The 15,269-nt window shown below is 53.7% G+C and overlaps 1 protein-coding gene and 1 long non-coding RNA gene across 3 annotated transcripts; one reads left to right on the forward strand and one right to left on the reverse strand.

Moving 5' to 3' along the window:
* Nucleotides 1-9,196: 9,196 nt before the first annotated feature.
* Nucleotides 9,197-14,903, reverse strand: LOC141574374 (uncharacterized). 2 transcript variants are annotated; one of them, XR_012501369.1, is made up of 4 exons: nt 14,767-14,903; nt 13,992-14,458; nt 10,237-11,001; nt 9,197-9,546 (listed from the first exon to the last, which is right to left on the reverse strand). It is a non-coding gene; the product is annotated as an uncharacterized LOC141574374 (long non-coding RNA). The 2 variants fall into 2 exon arrangements; XR_012501352.1 differs by having other exon boundaries at nt 9,197-11,001.
* Nucleotides 10,282-14,835, forward strand: TFF1 (trefoil factor 1). Its single transcript, XM_074349686.1, has 3 exons — nt 10,282-10,415; nt 14,020-14,172; nt 14,634-14,835. The coding sequence occupies exons 1-3, from the start codon at nt 10,340-10,342 to the stop codon at nt 14,642-14,644; spliced, it is 240 nt and encodes a 79-aa protein (XP_074205787.1). The 5' UTR covers nt 10,282-10,339; the 3' UTR covers nt 14,645-14,835.
* Nucleotides 14,904-15,269: the final 366 nt, after the last annotated feature.

The raw sequence follows: 15,269 nt of genomic DNA on the forward strand, positions 1-15,269 counted from the left end.
AGGAGGCAAGACTCCAGCCGGAGCCTGCAGCTGGGAGGAAGGCACTGGCTCAGTCCTCGCCATGGGGCCGGAGGTGCAGATTAACGGGAGAACGTACGTGCCCGCACTTACCCCAGGCTCCCTGGAGCCGAGGCGAGGAGTCAGCAGATGAATTCCAGACTCACCTGCTGGGAGGAACAGGGCTCTGGTGCCGAGCTGAGTGTGGGAGGTGTAAGTGCAGCTTGGCGGCATCAGGGAGGCTGGACGCGATGGCTTGGAAGTGGCGGATTAGGCGTCAGGCTCCCGGTGTCTCCCTCCGAGCTTTCAGTTCCTAGGAGGCCACGGCGGGGACTCATGTTGGGTTTCGGGGCCTGGGTCACCGGAGGGGGCTGCTGTGCAGTAGCACCGCCTCTCTGGACGAGAAGGGCTGAGCAGGTCGGGGAGGAGAGCGTGGGGAGGCCTGGGTGAGTCTGCAGCTCACCGCGTGGCCTCTGGGGTTTGTTGGGCGGGACGGGGACTCACTGGTTAGGAATGGGCAGCCTCGCTCAGCGCGCACCACCCCCAGGCCTGTGTTTAACTTCAGGGAAGGTGTACGCGAGCGGGTCATGGGTCAAGCGTGTCAGCGGGGCGTGGCCGGGGGGGACTCCTCCAAGGTCAAATACCCACCCCGGGACTGACTCAGTGCCTCACCGATGGAGGTGGTGGGGGCGAGCTCTCCTCTTTCTTTCTGGGGAGAGCAAACTCATTATTTTTTTAAATACAGTGTTTTTTTTTTTAATTATAAAAGCTGATTATGCTTACTATAGAAACATTGCAACGACCAGGAGAGCAGAATCCAAGGGAAGGGAAGCAACTCGTCTTTCAGGGTGACACCCACTGGTGTATGTTCTTTTGCCTCCTTTTTTCTACTGAGTTGTTTGTAAAGCTTTGTTGCCTTGTCCTTTTTGATTTACTACTGCAGCGTGAAAATTCTCCCCGTGATTACAAACTCCACAGAAGTATGCTAGTGACGGTTGCATGGTGTTTCACCGTGTGGCTGTAACTAACACGTGCTAGTGATTTCTCTATTTTTGGTAATTTGGGTTGTTTATAATTTTTCACTATGACCAAGACTTCCTTTGATGAACATCTTCATGCAAAACGATTTTTCTTGGGGAAAGTAAACAGATTTTTCTGTGCTTAGGGTTCTTTCTTTAGGGCATCCCGGAAAGTAGATTTACTGGGTCAGAGAGCGTGTGCTTTCTAAGATTCTTGGCACAAAATACCATGTTGATTTCCACAAAGGTGATGCCAGCTTCCACTTACTCTGGATGGACGTGTCCATCTCACCTGAACTTTATTTGGCAGCATTGAATCTTCCGATTAAAAAACCAAAATCTGACAATTTGACTGGCTTGAAGAGTGTTATTATTGTTTTCAATTATATCTTTGATTGCTAAACATGGTTCTCATTTTTCCTATAATTTTTAGGCATGTGCATTTTGCCTTCTAAAAATTTTGTGTTCATGTTCTTTGCTTCTTTATCCATTCGAGTTCCAGGGTTTTAAAAGTCATTTTGTATGAGATCTTTGTGTCTTAAAGTTTTAAAATTCCTGTCCTTCATATCACTATAAACTTTTTACAGTTAAAAAATTTTTATATCTGAAGTTTAAGACAGTTTGCATAGTAAAATTTGTTCTCTACCTACATATGTTACATATATTTAGGTGGTTTCTCTTATTGTTACAAGGCTTGGAAATACCTAAACCTTCCAGAAATCTGTCAAGTATTTACTGTCATTTTCTTTAATTTACATTAGACGGAGCTGCTATAGTAACTGTTTTGGTTGTGGGTGAAGAGGTGAAGGTTGGTTGTCATAGCAACCCTCCCATGTCATGTTCCATTATTATCTGCTGTCACTTCAGCTGGGTGTGGTTATTTACCTGGTAGAGTGACCCACATATTGACGTCTGTAGGATAAAAATCCTTAAAAGGGCTTATATTTACTGGGTCACTTCGGTTTTCCATGGACCAGGGCTGCTGGGTGAGAAACTGCTAACAGCAGCCCGGGTGACCTCCCCCCAGCCCCACAACCTTGGGCTATGAGCATCGTCCTCCTGGTCCCTGTGGAGTGGCAGCTGTAATAGAGAAGGACAGGCTGACTCCACATGCAGTCTGTCCCTTCAGCTCTAGCCCTGGGCTCTCTTTCCCGTGCGGAGTCACATTGGCTCTGCACCTTTTGTAAAGGAGTGTTTCTTAGAGCTGACATCCGCAGGAGAGCCCGTTCTCAAGACTCTGACCTTCGGGGTAGAACACTTTCCATTCATATAAAGATTAAAAATTGCAGAATAGAAAATAACATTTTGTTGGAGGTTTACAGGGACACCATGACCTGACCCACGTGGACAGCTGCAAGAACCTAGGATTCCAACACCAAGAAGTTTGCAACAACCAACCACACCCCCTCCCCTTTTTAGTATAAAAGGAGCCTGAATTCTGACCTGGGGAAGATGCTTCTCCGGGGCATTAGTCCACCATCTTCTTGGTCTGCCAGCTTTCCAAATAAAGTCATTATTCCTTGTCCCAACACCTCGTCTCCTGATTTATTGGCCTGTTGTGCAGCGAGCAGAATGAGTCAGGACTCGGTAACACGGGCACACAGCCTCCCTCGGTAATCAGGACCATCTGTCCAGTCAGTACCCCTCCTCTGCCGGCTGGTTCAGCGACGTGAAGGGGCCGTGGGGACGGTCTGCACTGCCAGTTCGGTGGCCCGGGAGCGTGTGTCCAAGGGGAAGCCAGCCTCTCTGAATAACAGCCCTCCAGCCCACTCAGGCCATGGTCGGGGGTGGGAGCAAAATTTCCTCCAGTAGTTACACCCTTTTGTCCTCTGAAAAGCCACTCCTACTTCTGTCGCTTGGTGTCTGGACAAGCATGCTTGGCTTGAGACGGTCCCATGTGTCATTCCTTGTTAAGGCATAGACTGCGCTGCGTTCACCACTGGCTGCCGAGCAGACAGTCCCACTGTGCTACGAAGCTAGCTGTTCTGGGCGGTGGGTATATGGCACGGCCGGTGAATGGCTTGGACACCGTTATTTCCTTGCCCTACAGTGTGTTGTGATGCATTCCGTGCATTGAATGCTGCATTCTGTAAATTCCCAAGTGGTGGCGCCGTCAGTGGCTGCGGCAAGCTCAGAGGGAAGTCACGTTCAGACCCGGATAATGTGTCCTACCCCTCTGTAATGGGAGAAATCTCACAAAATGAGCTTGCTACCAGGTTGCTGGCTGCCGCTCCTGGGGAAGGATGCCACATGTGGGCTCCGGTGCCAGGCTTTGCCGTCAGCAGGATGGGAGCTTGGTGGTGTCACTCAGATCAGCCACGGCGAGGGGCAACATGTGGTGTTGATTTTACACCACCATCGCCTCTCCTTACGTGGGCCAGGTGCATGTGGGCAGGGAAAGAAAACTGGTGTCTTTGCATTCATGAGGATTTTGCTCAGCCCTGCTGACACCTGCTGCCACCATGAGAAACCTGCACCAGAGGACCCAGGGGAGCTGTGACCCAACATGTAACCCACAGAAACGGTAAGATAATAAATGTTCGTTGTTTTAAAGCACTAAGTCTTGGGGTCATTTGTCACATGGCCACAGAGAACTAACACCGATGTGTGCTGTCTCTCTTACTAGGACTTCGCAGTGGTGCCACACAATATAGTCTGCCGTGAGCGTTTCACAGCCATTGAAACCTCGGCCCGGTGGCGGGGCGTCCTGTATGACAGCCCAGACCAACCGTAGCAGAGCTGCCAGCTGTTCTGAGCTCCCATCAAAACTGCAAGCATACTGGCGGCTTGTTAACTAAGCCAGGACAACATGCCCAAATGTAGTGGCTCTCACCTCAGAATCCCATGAGTATGTATTGCCGTGAGTGGTACAAGGAGCAGAAATTTATCTTTCCCTTCTGAGAGGATATTTCCACTGCCCCAGGTCTTTCAAAAAAAATTATTGTTGATTTACAATGTTAGTTTCAGGTGTACAACGAAGTGGTTTGGTTAAATATATACATGCATAGATTTTTTTTTTCAGGTTCTTTTCCATTCTGTGTTATTACAAGAATATAGTTCCCTGTGCTGTACAGTAGGTCCTTGCTGTTTATCTATTTTATGTACAGTTATGTATGTTCCATTGCCCTGGGTCTTCGAAACACCCCACCCATAGGCTGGGTCCCCTGCCCTTTCCAGTTCCAGTCTCCGACGCAGTTGTGTCTTACTTCCTGTTTTCCAAATCCAATGGACATGACATCATAGCGTCAGTGTAATGGGCCAGCAAGATGTTTGTTCAAGGTCTCTCTGAATGTGCTGTGACAGAGAGCAGGGGACTTGGCAGAACCCAGGTTCACACAGTAGAGGCATCTTTTGTCCATTCCCTGCAAGGTAAATTACTTCTGATGACCTTCTCTGAAGACATGGGGGGACCAAGCATTGTCCAGGTCAACGGCTGCACATCAGATTCTAGGGAATTCACTCCAGGAACACGATCCCAGACAGGACCTCGGCCGAAATTGTTATCAAGACTTGATTAACTTTGTGATGCTCTCTATGGCCGGCTTGACAAAGGTCTGACTGTGGCCCAAATCCCCAAATCCTGTCTGTGGCCTGTTTTCGTACAACTTGCAAGCTAAAAATGGTTTCTACATTTTTTAAGGGCCACAAAAATAAAACAAAGGAGAATATGTGACAGAGACCAACTGTGTTTACTAAGCCTAGAACGTTTACTCCCTGGCCCTTCACAGAGGAGGTACGCTCTGTAGCCATTCCCATAATGCACCTGGCTGGAGCACTGGCCAAACATGTGAACTCCAGGGGCGTGTGGAAGGGCGACTCCTGAATTTTTCAAGTCCTTGATTGTGGCATTGATTTCTGTAATTCTTTCCTGGACCGTGATGATGGTTTTGCTTCACTCTCCTGGTGAGAGACACTTGCACCATGATAGGCCTCTCCAAAACTCAGAGCAGCAATGTAGCTACTAAGAGCATCTCTTCAGGCCCTAAGGAGATTCCCAAGGGATGTGCGTGTCACCTCATTGGACCCACGATGAGATGGACTTGGGCCAAGACTCCAACCAGCACCTGAAATCCACAGGCTCCCTCTTTGGTGGACCACCCGGGGTTTGGGTCTCTGAGGATTAAGGTCAGTTCAGAGCTAGTATTTAAATGACCTTCAGAGCTAGTGTTTACTGACCTTCAGAATGTCCAGGGCACAGTCCCCTGGGTGTAGTAGTCTCTAGGACGGCTGTCAGGAAGTATCACAAACTGAACTTACAACAGAAATGTATTGTCTCCTTGTTCTGGAGGCTAGCAGTCAGATCAGGGGTCACCAGAGCTGGTTCCGTCTGAGGGTAAGTCTGTTCCATGCCTCTGCCCTAGTTCCTGGCGGCCTCAGGTGTCCCTTTGGCTGTACATGGTGTCTTAGTGTCTTTATGTCACCTCCTCTCTGTGCATGTCTGTTTCAAATCTCCTCTGTTTCACAAGGATGTGGTCATGATGGATTGTCCCCACCCTAATGACCTCATCTCAGTGCGATCATCTGCAAAGATCCTACTTCCAAACAGGGGCGCATTCAGGAGTCCTGGGTGTTAGGACTGAAGCATCCTCTGTGGGAGACACAGTTCAGCCCCGGCAAGTGGGCGCTGGCGAGCGGCTCGCTTGCTCCAGGGGGCTTGGGGGAGGCTCAGCACGCTCATCCACGGCCTTGCTCTAAGGCTATTCCCCGAGGGACCTGGCCTCCATTCTTGCTGAGGGACTCTCGGTCCCACAACAGCTCTGGGCTGCAAAGGCTGGAGGAGCCACAGGACTTGTGAAGGATGCTGGTGGCCCCCTACCAGGGCATTTCTGAACACCTGAGTGATGGGCTCACCCAAAAAAGTTGCAGGACACATTGGTAGAAGCCTGGGGAGGATGTCTGAGGGCGGAGTTGAGGGATGTTGGACCCCAGGGTGGCCAAGAAGGGTGCACATAATAGGTCCTCTCCAACACTGAAGCCTCCCTGAGCCCGGGAAACCCCTCCCTGCTATAACACCAGGCTTCCCACACCTAAGGTGCATGGGAAGCACCTGGGAATATTCTAGAATGCAGACTTCCCTTCATGAAACCTGGGAGGGAGCGTGTCTACTGAGACCCCAGGGGTGGGATGCTGCTAACTCGAGACCCCCTTGAGTAGCGAGGTTGTCATGTTTGGGAGGCAGAGGGTGGGGCTCTGGCATTGTGACTGCATGAACTCTTGGTCACCTTCAAGCCCGGGGCTTGGTTACCCACTTGCAAGATGGCCACAGTGCTAGGCCAGCACATCCCTCCTGAATCCTGATGATGTCAGTCTTAGCACCTCATCCTCTGTGGTCCAACACCCCCAACTCACCTGCAGTCTTCCCTGGAATCCTGCTGATGCAACTCTGCAGTCCTCTGGGAGCGCAGGCTGTCTCCCCTAGCAAGCCCCCGTCTCCATCTGGGCCATGCGTGGTCTCACCCTCGTGCACCTGGAAGGGATGTGGGGATGTGGAAACAGCCCCATCCTGCGTCTGCATCCCGGGTGAGCCGTGGGGCTGTCAGTGGTCAATGGAAGCATTTATGGAGGGACAGACGCACGGCCTCAGATGGGGTGGAGGGATCATCTCTGCTGGGGGAGAAGCGTCAGGGTGTTCGCTTGGGGTTCAAAATTCTCAGCCTCATGTTTCTGCCCAAACATCCCAACCTAAGTCTCAGAGTTTAACCCTTTGCTTTCCAACTCCAAGACCTTGGTGGAAGGAAGCTGGAAGTGATGGATGTCTAATGGACGCTGCACTTCCAGAAACGGGGTCCCAGCCTGAGCCCAGCCTCACTGCCCTGCAACTCTGGGAGCTTAGCTGGGAAAGCCGTTCCCATTGTCCCGTCCTCAGGGAGGCATCCTCAGACCTCAGTTTCTTCTCTCCTCCTTGAACGTTTCGTAGCTCTCGGAAGCAGCCAGCTGATCCTGATCTTTATCACACGACTGTCACCATGGAAATGAGATGCCCTGCCACTCATCCTCCCCCCAGGTGTCTTACCTCACACTTCAGTCCACACCACCTCCTACTGGTTTGAGACCTGAGCCTGTGTCCCCAGCTGGGAGCCATGCCCGAGGGGACAACCTTGGGGTCTATTAACAGGGTCATTGCTGGTAGCAGTTTCTATATCAATCGGAGTTTCTGCAGGAAACAGGCCTGTCACTCCCAATCGGGTAATTCCGGGGAAGTTAGATGGAGAGAGTGCTGACCTCTCTTTGGGGCTAGGGAACTCTTCAGCCTGAGGAGAGGACAGGGTCAGTTTGGGGAGCCAGAGAAGACTGCCAGGTGCAGAGGGCTGCCCGCCGGAGCACTGGGGGGACCGAGGAGTACAGCCAGTCTGCCGTGACCTTGCCAGCAGGGACCCAGGACATAAAACCCCAAGCTCACTTCCTCCTGAGGCCCCACATCCTGCTGGTGCCACCCACAACAACAGCCAGAAGCCAGAGGACATGAGGGCCAGAGACACAGCCAAGTCAGCCACTCCCAGGGGCTCTGACTGCTGACAGGGATGGGCAGACAGAGGACACCCCAGACACTCAGGCCTGAAAAGAACCAGCGTGGCTCTGGCGAAGGGCGGGGGCAGGTCAGGCCGAACCACGTGCAGTGGGAGTAGGGAAGGGGGCCTGACCGCAGATGGAGGACTGTACCGAGAAAGCAGGAAGGTGCGCTGGGCTCGCAGAGCAAGGGGTTCCCGCCTCGGAGCCCTGGCAGGAGAGGACTGTGGGTCAGGCCAGGCTCCCTGTCCTGGGTCCGACCTCTGTGTTTTCCAGTAAGAGGAGTGAAGCCCAGAGGAGCCCCAGTCCTTGCGCACGGGGACCCCACTTGCTAGGGCATCGTCGCTCAAGTCGTTTCTTCCCCACCAGTTGGTCATTTTTTAAACACAGGGTGTGTAAGGTGATTGTGTGGTCACGTGTTAGCGCTGTCTCCTAGGAGCCCTGGAGTCACTGCTGCAAGCCTGAGAGGCAGTCTGGGAGCGACACAGGCCCCGCTGGCCATGCCGCCCTCCCAGGAGGGCGAAGTCAGACACACAGAGGACAAGCATCTGTGTCTCCCTCCTTAACTGAAAAGAGCATCACCTTTTAACCGTATTTCTTCCAGATTTTCTTTGATGAACTAGAACATCACAGACAGGTTGAAAGCCCCTCCAGCTCTGGTGCCCCTCTCCGTGCCTCCCCAGGCTCGGCCGTATTTGGCTGCCAGCGCGCCCCCTTCCTGTCTGCGCGGCTGCAGTTTCTCGCATGTGGGTGCAGCTCTAAGAGCGCGTGGCATTGCTCACTTACTTTGGAAATCTGTGTCATAAACGACATCATACTCTAAGAACGATTCTTAGCTTTTCTTGTTGAACTTTGTTTTCAATATTTATCCATTATTATTATTGCTTATTAATTTCATTATTCTTTCATTTTCATCTTCTATGAGGTATTCAGTTTATTTATTTACTTATTTCCGTGTTTTCCCCTTTCCCGTTGATGAACATTTATATTGCTTTCTCCTCTTTTTCGCTCCTTCCTTCTCCATTCCGTCTCTCCCTTCCTTCCTTCTCTCTTTCATTTCCTTCTTTCCTTCCTACCTTCGTTCCTTTTTCTTCCTTTTTTTTAAGCATCCCCCTTTCTTCCTTCCTTCCTTAAAGCGACCACAGACAACGCTGCAAGGCTCGGCCGTCTCTGTTTGCTTCTGCCCGAGCACGAGGGTTTCCCCGCTGTGAGCACCAGGCCCAGGCTCAGCGGGACCGCTGGGCTCTCAGTCTGTGCAGCTTCAGCTTCACTAGATGTCACCGCTTGTTCTCCAAAGTGTCGCACACTCTGTGTCTCCACGCCTGAGAGAAACGAGGCCTGAGAGGCCGGCGTGCCGGCCATCCGCCGTCCGGGCGCCGCCCAGACCCGCAGCCCCGGCCCTGCCTCGGCGGCCTCCGCCCGTCTCCACGGAGGGTCCCTGCGCCCCGGCCCCTCCCTGCGCCCCGCGCAGCAGGCTTCTCCCAGAGACCCCGCTCACTCGCTCGGCTCGGGGTGAGCGCGGCAGAGAGCGCCGTGGCCCCAGGCCTGAGCCAGCTCCCTTCCCAGAGGGGCCGCCAAGACTTGTTCACCAGGTCACCCAAGAAAAGTTAGTATCTCTCAGAGGCAGGCTCACCCCCTCAGAGCTTAACCCTGCAGTGAAGACAAAACCTGTCTCCTGTATTCATTCGTTTGTTCATTCGTTCATTCATTCTTCAACAGACACTGATTGAATAAGACACTGTCATAGGTGCTGGGGGGGAGGGCAAGAGGCGAGGAGCAGAGCGTGTAAGCCGAAGGCGGTGAGCGGTGAGCGTGAGCCAGGCAGGCAGGGAGGTCCGGAGCAGGGGAGGGGCCCGGGGCGCGGGGGCGCAGGTGTCCTGTCAGTTCAGCATCAGGGAAGCCGCCAGGAGGATCTGGGAGCGCCAGCCCCCAGACGCAGGGGCCCCCCAGAGGGAAACCCCCTCTGCGTCATCAGTGTCACACTGGCCCTCCTCTACACAACCTCGCTTTGGAAAGGACTCCACTGCGAAAGGAAAAAAGCCAAAAAAAAGTAATTTAGACAAATAAGTAAAAATGCTCCGGCAATTCCTTGGAGTGGGAGGTTGAATACCAGTGAGTTTTCAATGCCAGAGCCGCCTGGAACCGGCCCTCAGGACGGCGCCGTGCTTCCCGGTGAGGGGTCCAGTGGTGAGGGGTCCAGTGGTGCTTTGCTCACAAACAAATTTGCCAAGAAAAAGACTAACATAACACGAGTGGGGAAAAGCTGAGGTGGGAAGCACAGGCCCGCTTATTTCTCTGTTCATCCTGTCCAGGCACAGCTGTCCCTCCAGACATGGATTCTTAAAATCATGGAAGGCGGCTGCATGCCCACCCTACAGGGACCCGGCCAGGCCGGTGGGCGGCGCTGGCCCTTCTCCTTCCCTGAGTCACGCTGGGGGGGACCCGGGAGCCACTGCTGACACACTGTGCCTGTCCCGGTGTCTGCCATGATGAATCATTTTCGAATTAGTAAGCGATGTTGACTTTAGCAGGAGGGTCTCTGATACGCTCAGCTGCTGGACTCAGGAGACTCCCTCACCCGAGGTGACCATATGATATGGCATTTTTCTCTATCAGCCAACCTGTTGGTTTGGTTTGGCTGCATTTAGGAAACACCTTTTAACCACTTGGAGCTGAGGGTTGGGGGACCCTCCTTAGGCAAACGGTATCTGACCCTCTTTAAGCAAACAGCCTGCGGTATAAGACCGAGAGCCGGGACGCATCTCAGCCTTGACTCGTGGTCTCCTTCGGGGCAGAGGAGTGAGGTTGCGGCCAGCATGGAGCCCAAGGTGATCTGCGTCCTGGTCATGGCCTTGGCGCTGGCGCTCGGCAGCCTGGCACAGAGCGAGGGCGGTAAGACAGCAGGTCCTGCCCCGGGGTGGGTGCGCCCGCGGCGTGCGTCTCTGTGCAGGACTCAGGGTGTCATTATCCGTATTTCTGAGCTGAGCGCTGTCTGTCCCAGGTGCTGTTCTAGGTCCTGGAAAGATTTTGGAGGGCAGAACAGGCGGACAGTAGCGGCGGGGTAGGGGCCCGTGGAAGCTTCGGGAAATGCTGTGAGAAAGAGGGGGGGGGCTGCCTGCAGCACTGAGCCTAGAGTATTGTGCTGCTCGGAAGTTCCACATTTCAGAGAGCCATCTTTGATGTTGGGACTAAGACTGGTTCTCCCGAAAGTCCAAGCCAAACCCTGCCCCAGGGGCTGGAACCCACTCAAAGTCCACACAGGCGTCCGAGGGCCTGCTCCGGGGCTGGGCGTCCCCTGGGAGCCCCTCTGGCAGGGTCTGTGGGCTCTCCTGGGCCTCCTGCCCCATGGCACCCAAACCACACGTCCTGTTGGTGTGTGTCCCATCGATGCCTGGTCCGTGGTGTCACCAACGGAGAGAATCAAGGCGGGAGGGCACCACGGCTTCCTTAGAGCTTGCTTGTGTCTCAGATTCTTTATCTGCAGAAATGAATCCGTCTTTCACCTTAGAGGGTTTGTCAGCAAAATCAAGTGTGATGCAGGCTGAGAAAAGCAACCACGTGCTAACTAAAGGTTACCTACTGCTATTAGGCATACTTTAAAGAGAGGGGGTGGGAAAAGGGTTTTCCAAAGATTTCAGAATGAGAATTCCCGTAGAGGCTTGAAGAGAGGGGACAGGATGGTTCCCACACATCTCTGGGCACCTTCCAAGGACCTCATGACTCAGGAACAGAGGACGAGGCGTCTGGGGTGGGCAGGAAGGCCCCACAGCCTAAGGCAAGGAGAGGGGGTGAGCTTCAAAACCTGAAGGGCGCTATACGGCTCTGCTGTGGGGAAGAAGGAGGGTGGTCTGCTCCCGGCTGCCCCCAGCCAGTCTGCGTCGTCCCTGCCACCGCGGCCCCAGCTCTGCCCGCCACACTGTCCGGCCCCAGGAGTCTGTGCAGCTGGTCCTGCGGAGCCTGGCCCTGGGCCCCCTCACCGCAGGCCAGGACGGCCCACTCACTGCGCCCGACTGCCAGCAGCCCGCCTGTCCCCGCCTGTCCCCGCCCTCAGGCTCAAGGCTCAACCCTTCTCTGCGGGTCTCACGGGGTCAGCGATCCTGTGACTACAGAAAACTAGAAAATTCTGTCCGATTACAAGAGTAGCCCTGGATGGAAATCATTTCCATTCAGTCCCGTCAAGCAACAGCAAGTAGGGGACAAGACGGACTCCTGTGCTTGGAAATCTTCAGTTCCCATTAGGATACCAGCTGGGAGGGGGTCAGCTTGCCCAGCAAAGCTTAGCCCTTCGCCCGGGGGGGCTGCTGCATCTCGTCCTGCCCAGAGGGAGAGTGTTACCGGGTCCAAACCCGTTCTGCTCGCCCCACGACGGGCCAATAAATCGGGAGACGAGGTTTGGGGCAAGGAATACAACCTTATTCGGAAAGCTGGCGGAGAAGATGGGGGACTAATGTCCCAGAGAACCATCCTCCCCAGGTCAGAATTCAGGCTCCTTTTATACTAAAAAGGGGAGGGGGTGTGGTTGGTTGTTGCAAACTCCTTGGTGTTGGAATCCTTGGTTCTTGCAGCTGTCCACGTGGGTCAGGTCACGATGTCCCTGTAAACCCTCAACGAGACAAATGTTATTCTCTGCTCTGCAACTTCTAATCTCTGTATAAATGGAAAAGTGTTATATCCTTAAAAGTCAGAGCCTTGAAACCAGGGCTCTCCTGTCTATTTCAGCCTCTAGTCAACATTCTTTTACAAAAGGTGCAGAACCAGCATTTCTAAGCCCAGGAAACAGCCCAGGGTTAGAGCCAAAGGAACAGATCTCATGTGGAGTCAGATTTGTTCTTCTTCCCTGTTACAAAAGGACACGAGAACTGTTGTCCAAGCTCTGCACACACCGCTCCCCCTGACCTGTGCCTCTTCCCTGCCCTGTGGGCTGAGTAATGGTCACTTCCGCTCTATGGTAGGGGGCCAGACCCCGGGAGGCTGATGGCCCCAAGAGGCCACCCCACCAGTGAGAGATGGATCCAGATCTTTCTGCAAAGCCAGAGGACGCTTCCTTCAAAGAAAGCTGGAGGTGATCCTCAGATGTCAAGAAAAAACTCACGGAGACCAGCTCATGATGCAGGCTCAGCTTTAGGACACTTAGCTGGACTCCACAAAGGACCAAGCGCGGGCGTCTTGCCCGCTCAGTCTAGAAGAGGCCCCGCGTCCACTGGGCTTTGGATGGACTGTCGTTTTCTGAGAGCACGAAGCTCCAGGTGGAGGCCAGCCCGTGACCACCTCTGCCCAAGTCCCCGTCCCGCTCCTTCTCTGGCTCTCCTCCCTCTTCTGTTCTGGCTCCTTCCCTCTCCATGCTCCCAAGACCTGGCTGCTCCACCCTCCTGCCAGGGACAGACTCTGTTCCAGTGCATGGAGCACCTGCTCAGGCAGGCCTCTCCCTGGGGCCCGGCTGACGGCGTCCATTAGGAGCACCTCCGAGCCCTCTGGCAGGGCAGAGCCGCCACCCTCCATGCCCCCCAGAGACAGAGAAAGGGTTCGAGACTCCTCTTTCTTACCTGCCTGGACCTGTCCTCCACCAGGCCCAGAGGCGTGCCTTCTCACAACCTAGACTCCGGCCCGGGGCCACAGCCTCAGGGCTTGCGTCCGAGCACGTGGTTGCTGCCGGCGGGCCGTCTCTCCTGCATGTTCTCTGCTTTCGGGCGATGTCACCCCTCTCCTGGTTTATGCTGTTGAGTGGCTCCCTTTGCTTTTGGGCTGAAATTGTCCACCCCAGTCCCCATACCACCCCCACCCCGACTCTCCATCTTACTTGTACATGGACTTACACCTCCTGAACGCACCTTGCTGTCTCCTCACCACCTTTGAAAACGCTGCTCCATCTGCTTGGAACACCCATTGCCTCATCCTCACCTGGTCAACCTCTTCCTACAGGAAGCCCTCCTTGCTTTGTTCAGCCTGTTGTCACTGGCCCTCCTGGGCTGGCCCGAGGCGGGTTGCACTGTGCTGTTTTGCATGTTTACATGGCTTCCTCCTCCATTAGATCATTTGCTTCCTAACAACGACTTCTCTATCTCTAATTTCTGGGTCCCCGTCACCCAGCACAGGGCCAGACATGGACTTGATCCCTGAGGGGAAGAGGAGGTAGATCCCTCTCCGTCTCTGCTGTGCTTGCTTCTGTTTCTAGCACACGCAGACTGTGCTCAACAGATCATATTGATTGGGTGAATACAGGTTAATAACTGTTGAAATTAATGAGTAAGTGAATAAATTATCTAAGTAGGTACAAAGTTTGCAAATCCCGGGCACCTTGCACTTGCCCAGATTTTAAGGGTTTCCGCATCAGGAAACGAGGACAGCATCCCCTCTCGGACCTGGAGCCCACCGTCCACACCCACTGTGCCGCTGGTTGCTGCTTTAACTGGGGAAAGGAGGCCGACTGGAGGGTGGGTAATAACAGGGAGGACTCAGCCCACCACTCACCTTCGCCTCTTGGCCTGCGCACTTTCAGAGACATGTCAGGTGCACCCCAACAGCAGATCAAATTGTGGTTATTCCGGGATCACGGCGACGGATTGTGAAAAAAAAGGCTGCTGTTTTGACAACAAAGTCATGGGAGTCCCCTGGTGCTTCTATCCCGAGCCCGTTGGTGACCCTACAGACGGTAAGGCCATGACGGCACTGTGAGTTCTGAAGACAGAGAACTAGAAAACACCCACGTGGGACCCCGGGACCCTAATCCCAATCGCCAGCTGTGTTTTTACTCACAGTAATGGCCACGGGGTGACTGGGAAGAAATCTTTTTGCCCAAATCAGTCTGAATCCAGGGCTGGGGGAGGGGAGGACAGGTCTGAAAGGCCGTCGGGTGAAGAACCGTATTTTTTCCTGGCTTCCCTTCCCATCTCTCACCAGAAAGCTGTGCAGAACCCTCCCTGGCATTGGTTTCCGGCCTGTTTGGGGTGGGGGTGGACAGAAAGCCCTTAAAACACGAAGACCATCCGTGTTTTCTCATCCAAGAATTTTCCTGTTGATACTTCGAAGCAAATTTTCTGTAATTATTTAAAAGTGAAAGAGAATGCTCCCCCTCACTAACGCATCTCCCCGCCCCACGCCCCGCCCTTGCAGAGGAGTGCTAGTGTCAGACACTTTCCCAGCGGGACCCGCGTCCGGAGCGGGCAGGGGCCTCTGCCCGCCTGGCACCAGGAGCTCAGCCCCATCGCTGGCCGGACGTTTTGGGGTCCTCTCTGCCTGAACTCACCGCCTGGATTTTCTGCTCTGATTTCCTCATCCTCAAAATTGGCCTAAAAATTAAAAGAGATGAATGTTACTCTGTGCTTGCAGTTCTTTTAAATAAAAACATGGGAACGATTTTCCTTTCTTTGAAGGAGACACGCAATACCCCCCTCTCTGGTTTCTGGTCCCGGGTTACACATTAACTCAGACTGTCTCGGGCCGGGGAGAGTGACGTGTAACCGTGTTCGGTTGACTCGGGGGTTAGCGGCCATCAGTGTCGCGCCCAAGGCCATTAGATTGCAGTCTCAGAGAAGCAACTGAAGCACAGCCCTGTCAGAGCAGAAGACAGCACCGGACCCTGCCCACGCGCCTCCCATGGTCAGGTGATAAAGCTGCCTTGCAATGTCTTTATTTTCCTCAAACGGAACCTGGCTCGGGAGAGAAAACCTGTAGCAAAATGTAAAGTGTTACAATCAAAACAGTTGCAGAGGACAGTATGAGTGATGGCTGGAGGAAACCCGCCACCCA

Source organism: Camelus bactrianus, chromosome 1 (assembly GCF_048773025.1).
Source record: "Camelus bactrianus isolate YW-2024 breed Bactrian camel chromosome 1, ASM4877302v1, whole genome shotgun sequence".
Taxonomy (NCBI): Eukaryota; Metazoa; Chordata; class Mammalia; order Artiodactyla; family Camelidae; genus Camelus; species Camelus bactrianus.